General features: G+C 36.3%; 1 protein-coding gene across 6 annotated transcripts in view; it reads right to left on the bottom strand.

The window, feature by feature from the left end:
- LOC131691395 (uncharacterized) overlaps positions 1-14846 on the bottom strand; it is a 956846-nt gene that overhangs the window by 933955 nt on the left and 8045 nt on the right. Inside the window, exon 1 of one of the 6 annotated variants that reach the window (XM_058977755.1) lies at positions 1292-2560. The exons of the other annotated variants lie outside the window; for them this stretch is intronic. Within the exon in view, the coding sequence (XP_058833738.1) occupies positions 1292-1378 (87 nt within the window). The 5' untranslated portion in view covers positions 1379-2560. Of the gene's footprint in view, positions 1-1291; positions 2561-14846 lie in introns of those variants that run through there. 6 annotated transcript variants of the gene reach the window in all.

Here is a 14846-nt window from a genome sequence, read left to right as displayed (position 1 = left end):
GGATCTATACTTGGCGGTTAATTTGTCCCGAATTGAGTTCTACAAGATGACCACACGAATGAACTCATGAGGAATGACGTTCATGTTTGACAATTGTCAGTGATTTGTTTACTTTGTCAGTTACGTGAGTTGGAGTGCAACGGGTGGCCATCTGTTACATTCAAACTCACGTAACTCCCATGTAAACAAACCACCGAGAATTGTTAAACGAAGTTCATCCGGCTCATTTTGTGGGGTTATGCCGGTTGGTGTAAAACCTAATATCCTCTCAAGGTTGATTTTTACTGTTGATTTTTTGTCTACTAAAAATGCTCGAGAAATGTCAGCCATGTTCTTTTTTTTATATAAATGCACAATAATATCCATAAATAAAAAACTTATGGCATTCATTCGAACATTGTAATGAATTTCATAAGACTGTTCTATGGAAATCGTTATTTCTACTATGTTTTCTACTTATAAATGTCAGCAATTTTCGTAAATGGGCACTTATGGCGTTCATTCGGACATTTTCATAAATTTCATAAGACTGTCTTATGAAAATAATAAGAGATGGATTTGGAAAATTTCCCCTCCAAATCATAAGACAGATTTATAAAATCTATTTAAAATCCTTATGTCTGAAAGTCATAAGACGTTTTTATGGAAATTCAATGTAAATTTTGCTCGGTGTAGATATCGATCCATCAAACTCATGGACCGGGGACCAACGGCTTTACTTCCCTTCCGAAGGAAGACGTGACCACAGATTTTTTCACCTCAGAAAAATCTCAACGACCTCGGTTGGGATTGAACCCAGATCAACTGGAATGAGTGGCGATCACGCTTACCATTCAACCACCGGTGCCGAAATATCTACAATAGTTTCAATTACTATTATGTAACACTGTACTCAGTCCAATTTTACTCCAAAAGGCCTTATATTCTACATACCGAATTCAACATCAGCGGTATACATGAATGGTATTTTTAACAAAAGAATTGGGTTCAATATCCATTGAATACTTAACAGGTCAAGTTTCTTTAAAATTCATTCTGAATTTAAAAAATATTGATTTGATTTAACTCCCTGTTCATTTTTCCCGCAATTCCTGTATGAAAATTTGCGTAAATAGACAAAGATATATTCGCTTATGACAGAGTGCTACTGCCAATTTCACAGACGATTGCTCGCAAAAGTGATATCCGAGAGCAATAGGTAACCAAGACAATAGGACAACGGAGCAAGGCCGATTGTAACACTTATTATGAGAATATAAACCGTGACTACCAAACAGTGTTCCAAACTTACATCATCCTCCAGCTGCGAATTGCGCTGTACCCCTAGGCGTACCTTGGAGTACTGCTTCACCAGCACCCGCCAAACGACGTAAGCCATCGTGCAGACCGGTAGGCTCCGCTTCTAATTCTCCAATGCCCAGCTGGGGGTGACGAATGTCCAAATGTGTTTTCGTCCGAACAGTATGGGTGCGTTCCAGAAACAAAAACACACGGCCTCGCGAAAGCAATGATGCGTACACCACTTTATTTTTACTATGGCGCTTTTCCTTCAACGGCGTGCCTAGCTTCTATTCACTGAGCTGCTAATTATTTTCCAATACAATACAATCAGCGTAAATTGCCATTTTTACGCTTCTATTTTTTCGCTCTCTTTCACTTCACTTTATCACACAGCACACTTTGAAGCTAGCTATAACAGTTGCACCGCGGTTGAGTTGCGGGCCTAAGGTATCTTCTATTTCCGAATTATCACCACATCTCGACAGGAAACGGCTGAAGCGGGAACAATCCGTAGCACACTTATCATAACCTATATATCCATCAGAAACCGCCAGCCAAGTGCACTATTACCAATGAGGTATTTTATTCGCACGAAATCACGTTCAACATTAGTATTGCACAAATTCATTAGGCTTCACATTTCACTAGTCAACACGTAGGAACAATCAGCTATATACACGTAAACCTACTTGTTTCCTTTTTAATACTTGAATTTTACACGAATTTACAAATTACTTCTCGTCAGGGTCACGCTTTTCTGCTCAACGCGATACACATCGAAACCAATCGAAGCAGGAACAAATTACATTGAACCAATCCCGTCTACTGTTGTTGCTGGCAATTTAATTAAATCGGATCGACTGCATCGATCGCGAAATTTAAAAAGCTTTCCTACTATTCATTCAAATCTTGCTTCCACCAATTGAAGCTTCCTGTGTGTTACATCTTTCGGCATCTCTTTTTGTTGCCCCAACCGAGAGACCACCTAAAAGCGATAACGGCAACTCTTCGTGGATCTCTTTGGCGTATGTATTATTCACTAAACTTTTCGTTACACATACAAAATCACACACCACGAATAGATACTTTACCAGGCCAAACGCGAGAACCTTCGAACATATCACTTTTCGAATTTTCATTCCCCATCCAACCGGTGATAACGCGCGAGCATCAGAACCGGACAGAACACGATCAGAGCGCGGAAAACTTGCACCGTACGGTTGCGACAGCGAATTTTTCAACGTCCAAAACACGCTCGATGATGTTGATGTTGCTGCGGCAGGTTGAACACTGATGAAACGAATGAATCGAGCCAAACGGTACCGATGAACCCCCTTACTGCTTCTATTCGCGGGGTGCCGCCCACCGATCGAACGGTAGACTCGAACTACCTGCTGGCAGCTGATTATGCTTTCCATGGGCTTTGTTTTGATCGGCCGTTTTGTATAACAACACACTATCCACACACGGTTGCGGGCGCTGCATGTAGTACCTGTGTACAGATAATAGCGAATCCAGCTGAGAGTGCCCTCCATCCATCTATCAACCTAACGCAACAACAAACGCGTTGACAGGGGAATTTGTCTGCCCATTGAACGAGTGGCCCGGAGAATGAGAGGAAGCTGTTAATCATAAGTTCAACGGGAAAATGAGCACATGAACGTCGATATATACCTATCATTGGATGCACATACACTTAATTGGGGAACTTAATCAGAATGTATTATTCACAAGAGAGTGACATCGAGCAATTTCTTTTGCAATGTAAAGAATTCTTTTAGAGCTTTTGGTGTATTTGACATATTAATTTTAAAGGCTTCAGTTTCCATTGGAATTTCACCATACAAAGATATACGCTTCAACAACGTGTTCAAATTTCGAAGTTTTACATATACATGATGAATTATTCGTACTTCTATTGAAAAACATTTATTTTGTATTACGATTTTTTCGTAAAAACCTCGAAACGACTTTCGTTGGTTTATTACGAAACGGTTTCATTAGGCAAATCAATTGTTCGCTGCTATATACGAAAGATTTTATAATGTTTACGAGCACAATTCGTCAAACAGTCAACGTCAAAAGAGCTTCAAATGAGCTTGAATATGGTGTTCTTGTTGCGATACGTCAAATAATTGTTGATCATCACGACGCACAGTGGCTCCACAAGTGACAAAACCTTAGAAAACAATGCACAGTGGTCCAGAATGCGAATTTAGCAGGAATTTTAACTTTTTGCTAAAATTAAATGAGTTAGCCTTACATAATATTTGGCAAAGTTGATTTACTTTCCCAGGTCCTTCTTTTGGTTTAAACCGATGCTAGGGTGATTCTAAATTTCGCAATATCTAAAATAGAAAATTTTAACGGTTTACTGTCTTAGACCAAGTTGTAGAGCAACACATTTTAGACAAATTTGCTGAAGAAATGCAAGCTCTAGCTTTTATATTTTTCATTGCACGAGAAATTCAAATGTAAGCTTTAGGGTGTTCCTTAAAAAAACGGTTTTATTTCTATAAATTTTGAAGTTATTTTACGCTACAGTACCCTTTGGACAACTTGAAGATTATTTTAGAGCGCATAATTTGCTTTAAAACACCAACTGCTTAACTTTTTTCATTTTAAAGTTATATGAACTTTTATATAAAAAATATAACTTTTTCAAATAGAATTATCTTCGAATCGGGCACTGAACATTAAATACTGTTGCTTTCATATAAAATGGCATGCTTTGTAGTAAAGATCACCAAAAATGCCAAATACGATATTTTTTTTATATCTTGCTATTACACCCTTTGGGGAAAGCTTCTCATTCTTTGTCAGCGTTACGGACACACCCGAGGCCAACAAGAGGATTGTGACTGATTGACTGCTGAATTATTCTTCATTCTACAACAAAGGAGTATCAAATTTAAAGCTATCTAAAATTTAATTATTTTTCTACTTGAAACTACTCTTAAAGCTAATGTGAATTTCTACCAACGGTAATTACTTTATTATTATAAATTTAATCTTTTAATAAATTTAATAATCTTTTAATAAATTTAATAATCTTTTAATAAATTTAATAATATAGGATTGAGTTGAAGATTATTTTCACGAGCTTGATAACTAATACTAAATCAAACTCGTTGAAGTATCAGGTAACTATTTCTAAAGATTTAAACCTAGTAGCTAAATTAAACTAAATCTAAATTAAAACTAGTATTGCTGATAAAAATAAGGAGCTACTCCTGCAAATCGAAATCAGGATAAGCGAGAGCGTTGAATACTAAACGTGAGCTGATAAACCTAACCTCAATTATTAAAAATACACCTAACAAATATGTACAATTGTAGGAAAAATTTAACAACGCCTGCTGGAAATATAATTGTTAAAATTTCGGAAAACTTGTTATTGATCTATTCATAACACTTGCAATATTTACTCAAAAAATAATTTATTTTTAGTAAAAAGTATATATAACTTTCTAACGAGCGAAGCTAGAGGTTCAATATATTAAGACAAATTGTTCTCCTTGAAAATATCTGAAAGTATTTCTAAAGTGATTTTAATGAAAAATCAAAACTGCAAAAGTTATACAAAGAAAACTATTTTTTAAGAAACACCATAAATTTTTTTGGTAAATTTCTTGTAAAAAGAAAAGTACGCGACATAGAATTTCAGTGTCTTAGTCAAAGTTTTTTAAAATTTCATTTTCTTCAATTTTCTGGAAGACAGCGAAACTCTATCTCGAACCATTAAAAGTTAATTTTCTGATTTTAAAAAATTTAGAACCACTTTACCCACTATTTAAAATAATAGAAAAGTATTGTAAAGTGCAATATTTGATCATGAAAACGAACCTACATTTTTTATATTGTTCACTGTGAAAGTAACTTAAAAATATTACAAAGAGTCAATTCTTGAAAAACCAAATTTTTAATATAACTATTCTTCTAATACATCAAAACTATTCTTCTAATACATCAAAACTCTAGCTTTTATGTTCAGAAGATATAAGCATTTATTATTTCAAAATGAGAGTTTTAAAGTCAATTTTATGAAATTTAAAAAAATATCGGGTTCGCTATTTTTGGCTCAATTATAACTCTAATCATGGCCTTATTTATAGCTCAAAAAGAATTATCTTTTATTTGCCCCAAATGAGTGATATTGTTATTCGAAACAACCCCATTTTTGGCGAAAAAGTGCTCATAACTTTTCAACGGAAATAGCTAGATATATGGTGCCATGAAACAAATTATTCGCCTTGAAACAATCTTAAAGTTGTCTGAGAAACTACTTCACTTTTAAATGAATACAGCAAAAGTTATTGGAATAAAACTGTATTTCGAAAAAACACCCTAAGCTCCGACTTTAAATTTGTTGTAAAATAAAAAGTATGACAGATAGAGCTTACATGTGTTCAGCAAACTTTTCCAAAATTTGTCGTTCTAAAACTTTGCTGAAGGTCGTTTGACTCTAGCTAGAATGATTAAAAAGTTAATTTTTTGATCTTGGTAAAATTAGAACCACCCTAATTGTTGTTTTAACAAAAAGAGAGGGCTCAAAAACTACGAAAACTTCTCCAAAGACTTAATAAGGCTAAGTTGTTTAGTTTTAGTAAAATCTCAAAATTCCTGTTAAATTTGCATTCTGGACCACTGTGCAATGTCTTGTAATTCTCTTGAAAATATTTATTTAATTTCAAGTACGTATCTCTAAATTTTACGATAATCGGATGAAAAATAAATTTTTAACATGGAGATATTTTTGTTTCTCGCCAAATACGGGAAAATGAGGTACTGGGTCATTTTGTCCCCAAAATCCCCCATTTTCAAAAATTTGTCTGTTCCACGGTACAAATCGTACATATTTTGCAGATTTTCACATGTTAAAAAATCTCAGAAATTAAACGAAACCTTTGCGACCTTTGTCGGAATACGAGAAGCTGGCGTTATAGGGCCTTTTGTCATCCATATTACATTTTGTCATTTACTCGTGCATATCATATATCTCTATTATTCTTCAATCATTTTTTTTTAAAAAATGTAGCTTGTTGAACGTGAAAAATCCTTAGGAACAATATAAAAATAAATTCGTTACCAGTAATATTCAGAAATATCAAATTATTCGAAATTTAGTCTCGATTCTACATTTTTATCTTTAAATTGCACATATCAGCTCCATTTAACAATAAATTATTATTTAACTTACTGCTTCTAGTTTAAAATACGTTTAGGAATCACATGAGAAAAGTTCCGCTTCTGGAAAAATACGGGAAGTTGGGGTATTAGGGCATTTAATGAAAAAAATGTGGTTTGCAGTTATTGTCAAAAAAATATGTTTTTGAATTTGACTGGTAACGAATCTATTTTGGAACACGTACAAAAAGGTAAATTTTTTAAAAATTGATTGCAGAGTAATAGAGATATATGCACGAGAATGCGATAAAATTTAATAAAAATGACAAAAGGCCCATAATCCCAACTTCTCGTATTTGGAAAAAGGTTTCTTTCGATTTCTGAGATTTTTTCATACTAGAACAACTGCAAAATATGTATGATTTGCACCATGGGGCAGAATTTTTTTTAAAAATAGAGGATTTTGGGGACCAAATAACCCAGCACCCACTTTCCAGTATTTTTCGAGAAACGAAGCTATCTCCATTCACATACTAAGATTATTTCCTTTAAAAAAGATATAAATTGTAATTTATAAATTGTAATTTTATTTTGAAGGTTATAGCATTTAATATACTTTTCCTCCATATTTTCCTATAGTACCCATTTCAAAAGCTTCAAGCGAACTGGGCGGGGGTCTAAAATTGTCCAAATAATGAGTAAATTGGCATCTGAGTTTACTATTACATTAACAATACGAAAGGGAGGAGGACTTTGAGAATTCAAAACTGAGTGTTTTTTTACAATGCCCAAATACTTATATACCTACAGCAAAGTCTCAATAAATACTCGAAATTAGGGATCACGTTATGCATACAAGCATTCATATAGAAATGGTTTCGATTCGAGATTCGCAGAAGATTGTAACAATCCTAGGACCACTAAACTATGTGCCGTTGTTGATCATTTCAAGTTTAGCCAACAATAAAAACGCTTTTAAGCCACCTAACAGTGTGATGAGACATTTCTTATAACTCTTTCCACTCTCTTCGGATATTATATCGATTAAGATTATTTAGAACTTGATGCTTCGCGATGTTTTTGATAACACATGGGATAGTGGCAGGACTCAGAGAATCGCTCAAATCAGCATAGGACAACAACAGTGCTAGAAATCTCAAAGGCTAAACCAAAACAATGGAAAAGCGGAAAAATGGCCCATAACATAGACATACAAACGAATTATTAGTACTGCTCCGTGAATAACATCTAAATTCTTCAATCAAGGCATTGTGTAGGTCATTTCATTTGTAGTAGGTCATCGAATCCGATTAAACTTATTTGAGAAGATCTGAAGGAAGAAGACTTAAAACTGTGACCGAACTAATATCTAGAACTAAATCTTTATAGCAGAAGATTAGCTTTTAAAAATTGTAAAAACTTTTCGATTATATGTGGTAAAAAACCCGGCCGGTGAAGAACAATATAATTTCATGTATAGACTAAGCTTTCTAGTTAAATTTTGCCATTTTTATAACTTTCCTAAACTGCCCATAAAAGCATAAGAGTCCCATATGGATTTTTGTCGAAAATGAGTTATCTGTTGGATTGTATTCTGTATCACCAATGAATCACAATTAAAATTACCAGGTTTGTTTAGAAAATATCGAAAACAATACCAAAACATGTTTGTCCCATCCATAAGGCTCAATGAAAATGTAAATCTTGAACAGCGTTTTTCTCAGCTTACTGTTTTTCAATATGGGACTCGTATGCTTTTATGGGCAGTAAAGTACTCATACAAATGTTTCGAATGCAGTATCGAAACTATAAATATACCAGAATCGAAAACAATTTTATATATGGACGTTTTTGCAAAGGTTTTTCGAGTGGAAGTGTATTCATTCATATATAGGCTTTGTAGTATGTACCTATTAGCAGAATCAAAATAGGATAGGCTGAGTGGAAATGAATAACGTGAAGTGAAAAATAATCAATGAATTGATCGAACGTAAATAATCAACTTTCGTTGTGCTTTCTTTGATCCGCGTAAATTTGTTTGCTAAGAAAATTTTCGTCTTTGCGCAACGAAAGCACAGATTGCTATCATGCAAGTTACGCATGCAACCGCTAACAAACAGGGATGCCACATTGAAATCTGTGTTTCGATCAAAAGTATCATTTAACCATCTGTGATAAACTGAAACAGGAAAAAAAATCTGTAATAAATTTCCGACAAATTTGTGAAAAATCATAATATTTACAAAAATCTGTGAAATTTTCATCAAAATGCCAAAAATCCGCTATCTGTGCAAAACTGTGATCAAAAATTGTGAAAAAATCTGTGACATTACAGAAAAATCTATGAATATGGTAACCCTGCTAACAAATTAGATATACCTACCTACACATTCGCCTCAAACATTGAACCCAAGCGCACAAAGCAAAATGAGTAAACGCTGATGATGATGGCTAGAGCGAAAGAGACAACTAGCACCACGACACTATGTCAATCGCAACTGTTGTTGCAAATGAAGCTCGAATGTACAAGCGATTTTGTATACGAATAATTTTGTTAGAGATTGTACATAAAAGTGTGCTGGAAACGAGCACAACCCAAAAGGAAGTGTTTGAACGGATAAGTTCAGTCGCGTGTTGGACGGAACTGAGTAGCGTACATCCACAGTCAGCGTAACGGACTTCTAACTCAGCTACACTGACTGTGAAAACACAGCGCAGTGATCTGCTCCACCTGCCGTTCAACAGACAACTGAACTTGTCCGACCAAATCCGTTCTTTAAATAGTTATCCCTTATTCATCCTACCATGTAAGCTAATGTGCTATTCAGATAGCAGACAGATGATAGCTCTAACTAATGTGTTCACATGGGTTGAATGAACGAAGGTGCTAAGATGAATTGCAGCCGATTGCAAGGAAAATTGGTGATTTTTGTTTTCACAACGAAAAAAAAACAGATTGTGCCAGAATTCATTGCACTGTATTCACAAATTTGTGAACAATTTTTCCACGATATTACGATGTTCCTACCGCTTTCAAGTCTCATCAGTTACATTTTATTACATATATGCTTTTTCACTCACTTTGTCAGAAAACAAAAATACAATGTGGTAAAATATGGAGATTAAATTTTGTAGTCAAAGGATTCCTCGTACCATTTACTAAAATACTTTCAAACGTAATATTCAATTAAACTGAAGCATTATATATTTCGTAAAAAAATAAAGTTCGCGAGAATCGACTACTGATTCATCGCCATGTGCTGTTAGACCCCACGCAAAACTTACTCAAACATGACTTCATTAAAACTTTAATAAACTTTCCAAAGAAAGCTGGATTGATTAGCAGTCTTCGAAAATGTTATACACCGAAAAAAATTCTTTCGTATTTTTGCTTGCCGTAATTTTTCTGATCTATACAATTCCACCTAGCGGTGAAAATGCAACTTCGTGCGCTTTATCTATGTAATTGATTGAAAAGTCCCATACCAACTACGAACATGTTGGTCATGTAAGTAGATTTGTGCGATTTGGTTCGAATTTAGAGTAGTCTAAGACTAGGACTAAGAATGAGCTGATTGAGTTTTCAAAATATTCTGATGAAAATTCATTGGATTCGAGTGTGTATCTTCGTCGCGAGCGGTTGACTCTTGTAGAGCTCCCTTCGCGTCGGTTAATTTTCATAATTTTCGGCACAGTTTTACTGCCTTCCGGTTGTCGAAAGTGTGAATAACGGTGCAATTTAACGATGATGCAAAGTAAAGTGGCTTATAAAAGCATTTTTCGACAGATTTTCGTCTGACGCGAGTGGTGACAGTTTGGGAAAATCTAATTCCGGCAAATGAAAAAAGAAAATCTTTTCCTTGCATTACGGGCCGTCGATTCCCGATGCAAGGACAATAAAAGTGCACAGAAAACATCTTGAAACACAGTGTACATTCTAAAAATAGTGAAAAGGGGGTTTCAGAAAAAATTCGATCCGAAAAGTGAAAAAATACAGCGATAAGAAAAATTGGCATATTCAAATAATTGGTGTTCCGCCAGCGACTAGCGACTACCAGGTGTCGCCCCAAAATTATTCGCCCGAAAAATAGGTGGTAAACCAGCCGGTCGGTGCTCAGCTAATTTCGTCCGCATCCCTTGTCACCTATTTTTTATTGGGTGTTTCATCGGCGGTGCTATCTTTGAAAATGAGCTGCCTTGGATATTCAACTGTTTTTTTTGCTTTCTTATGTTATTGCAAATGAGTAGAGGTTATGATTCTTTTATATTCGGGACTGCAGATATTTTTTCGCATGTAAATTTTGGGTGTTCGTTGATGTGATCCGCCGGTCGGCCAACTTTTCTTTGCACTGAGCAAATAATTTCTATGTTTGTTCAGGGTTTGTTTTACCAACGCGGGAACTGATCCACAGAACATTCAATGTGCTTAGGGAAAACACATGGCCTTATTTGAGTGGAATGATGACTTCAATCATATATAAGGTTTGAGAATTGACAATTCGCGAGAGGGATCGGGGACCGGTTGGCAATTACCTTCAGTTATGTCAGCACGAAGAATAAGTGTCTTTCTGTCGTATTCATTGGTTAGCGTTCAATTCTATTTCATGCCCCCACGCGACTCTGGGTTTATTGATGACGTTTGGTCCTTGGACAGGCGACGACTGGGTGCTGTCGGCCTTCTGCCGGTGGTGGCAGAGTGAGGGGGTACGAGCGGTTCTGGCCGGGAAGACAATGCCGTAAAGATGAATGGTTGTTCGGGGATTGGCTCCAATGGGACTTTGATTTGACTGGTGTCAATGATCGCGGGTCGATGCGTACTGAGGGTTCGCCGCATCTGTTTTGGTGAATTTAATTTCAAATTACGTTATTGGTAACAGTATCGTAGAGAAGGAATAGCGAAATTAGTCTAAATAATGTCGCAATAAATAGTGATCCGGCCCATAAGATTAAGCTTTTCTAGGCAATACTCCCAACGTCGGCTGTGTGGGGTTGGAATTGCTTTTGTTTGGTAAACGTGGGATACTCTCGGTGGCCGGCTGCCCAGAGTTTGTAAAGAACCAAAAACTAAACAAGATCTTCTTTTTCGAGCGATTGTGTTCTCGAAGACAAACTAAATTACAACCTAACGGGCTATGCTTTGCAAGTCGCATCGCTTGCTTATAGCCAATCCTAGACCCTATTCCCTTCCAAACCACTAACTCCGCGACATCTATGTAAGAGTCTGATGAACCTTCTGTATAATCTTCCGCGGGTAAAATCAGCACCGACACGATAGAAACCACGAACAAATTCGTCGCGTGATTGAATATTATTAAAAATATAGGCAGTGCTCCTTATAGCCGGCTATCCGAAGTTCAAGCTGCTTATTTTGCTAATAGTATTAATACAACAAAAGATAAATTTCCCAAATTCTCGGCAGCCGGCTGCCCAGAGAAATTATGACATGATAACGCTATTGACACATTTACTAACAACCTTCCCCTTCCCGTGATACATGTGGAGATGCAGAGGATTCCTCGGTCTCTAGTAGCAACATGTACTGCACATATATGCATAAGAGTCCCATATTGAAAAACAGCAAGCCGAGAAAATTGCTGTTCAAGATTTACATTTTTCATTGAGCCTTATGGATGGGACAACCATGTTTTGCTATTTTTTTCGATATTTTCAGAAGAAACCTGGTAATCTTATTTGTGCATTATGAATCAGTGGTGATAAAGAATACAATCCAACAGATATCTCATTTTCGACAAAAATCCATATGGGACTCTTATGCTTACATGGGCAGTGTATCGGACTAACATTCCTTCCTTTCCCAGAAGATCTACATTCGGGCGTGGCCGGCGTCGATATTGATCAGCATGCAGGAATCAGAACAATGTGTACAATGTGGCATCATGTTCATGTTATTCCCAAGCATGTTGTTCCAATGAACATTTTGCAACCTAATTTGGTTCTGGTCAATAACGGAGTAGCAATTACGGGCGCTAATTCTTTTTAGTATTTTAACATTATCCCACTGTGAAGGAACAATCGCAACAATCAGACAAAAGGAAAAAATCCACAAAATTCTGACGTTTTGACGAAAAACCGTGTTCTGGGTAAATCCCACTAAAAATTGGGAGAATTAAAACGATTGATTAACTCTTTCGTTGTTTATACGATGGTTAAAAAGAGGACATTTAAAAAAATAAAAACCTATGCAACAAATCAGAATACAAATATCCGAATCATGACATTTTCTCTTTTTAGATTAAAATAGTGAACTTTATCAAAACTTCAGAAAATTTTAAGGGAAATATTACAAAATCTAGACGGTGTCTAAGATACTATTGTGAAGCTGATTAGTAACATGGCCAACTCTCTCCATTTTTTTATCCTTAATTGTACCTTCACTTAAGTGAAAATAAGAACATCTTACAACGTTTTGTAAACTTAGCCCATTAGTTTCCACGAACTAAAAACTTCGATGTTGAAAATTTCAACTAGACACAAAAAAAGTCTTGTACGTACATCTTGTACCGATCAATGCGGAAGAAACCTTCATGCCGGATCAGTACACCGAACGCAGTCGGCAAAATTTCCTACCCCGCCTATTGTGCTCAATTCAATCATAAGTGTACGGATCTCCAGTTCGCCAATTTACCTTTATTTCCAGCGCTCATGGCCCCAGCCAGGAGTAAAGACGCCCGCCGCTTGGCTCGTGCCGCCGTGTTGAACATTTGGGCGAATGCACGAAACTTTCGTAATCATGCATTTGTCTGTTTTCGCACTTTTCTCCAATTGCAACGAGAGCACAGAAATCTAGATAAAGATCCAGCATACTCGCTCATTAGTTGCATATCATGTTGAACAGGTGAAAATTATGTTGATCCATAGCTCCGACTCCGATGCCAGTCTTTCGGGTTTTCGCGTTCTCCGCTGCGGTTGCCGAAAACCGGCAAACAATTCGCGATCGCAAAGATTGATAATTAAAAAAGTACGTCTCGGTGTGAAGTATGGATATCCCAGCACACGTATGAGGAGTGAATGGCTGTCCAGTTCAACTCAACCGAAACGGACCCTTTCTAATTACTTTGAAGAAGAGGGCTACCAAACCGACTATCCCACCCAGTGTTCGCTTTGCTGTTTTAACTGGCGGCGATCACGCAATTTTAAGGTGGAAATTATAGACAATTTAATCGATTCAATGTGTGTTTTTTCCGTCATTGCTAAAAGCAGTAAAGTGGGTTTTGTGAGGTACCGGGCCATGCAAATGCTATGAAAACGATTTGCTTATTTGCTATGACTAGCTACTTTGTATAGGCTCTAGTTGGTAAAATTAGAATTAGGTGAAGCACTTCCTTAAGTGGTTAGATATGTTGCGGATCGTGAAAGTTTGGAAATTTTTGTCACTTTTACTAACCAGAAAAAAACTTTATCAAACTAACTTTTCAGGATAAAGTTGTGCATATTATAATGTAAAATTTCCACAAACTAATGATGACTTTCACTATAAAAAGTTTGTAGTTGCTTGCACTCAAGAATGCAATTAACCAATGACTTTTATGTCAATATTTCAGTTTAGTGATTCGAGAGATATCGTGCTTACGATATCTCTCAAATCACTAAACTGAAAATATTGGAAATAAAAATAATGATTTTATAATTCTTAAGTGAAGTGTTTAACGAAAAAAAATTCAAGAATTAAGAATTGAGCAGAGTTTTCAGCAAGCACACAACTGCAACTGCAATTCAACTGATCCCATTGTTTTTTTTTCTTTTGTATATTTGACACGGCTCAATGCGTTAGCATAACTGAGCCGTAGTTCTTTTTTTTAATTTTTACAATATGTAAAAAATAAATGTTCATTTTCACTATGCCTGTCAATCGTGTCCTGCGTTTTGTGATCCTCTTCCTTGACGGTGAAACAGCTGCGTTGTCCACTGCAACTAGATGGCCATTCAATTCGCTTTCGCTCGCGTTTTCGTTCACGTCCATGTCGTCATCGGTACTGCATTCACGGTTGCTCACGGTAGGATGTTCTTATTTGTTTTTTTTTGTGCTTACAGGTCGCTGTTGTAGATCGGTCTTCATTGGAATCTGATTCATTTTTGGTTGTGTTGGTTGTTGGTGTGGAAGCATTTAGTGTAATTATTGTAATTTCGCTGTTTCATAACGGTAGTTGGTTTAGTGGTACTGAGCCCGATCGTTGTTGAGTTAGTGTTTGTTAATGCGCAGTCCGCAGTTGTTAGTTTAACAACCGGTTGTGGTTCATCATACGACGGCTGTGTATTGGCCTTGGTCGTAGCAGATGGACTTGCTTTAGCAGCCTCCGAGCAAGATTTTCCGTGGTGTAGTGGTTGATCACAGAACTTGCACGTAAGAATCTGCCCTGGGTGCGTGACCAATGTTTGCTGATTCAATGTAATGTAAATCAACTTAAATAGTGTCACGA

This window comes from Topomyia yanbarensis, chromosome 3 (assembly GCF_030247195.1).
Source record: "Topomyia yanbarensis strain Yona2022 chromosome 3, ASM3024719v1, whole genome shotgun sequence".
NCBI lineage: Eukaryota > Metazoa > Arthropoda > Insecta > Diptera > Culicidae > Topomyia > Topomyia yanbarensis.
Note: the sequence above shows the minus strand (reverse complement) of the source record. Positions and strands in the feature narration are given on the sequence as shown.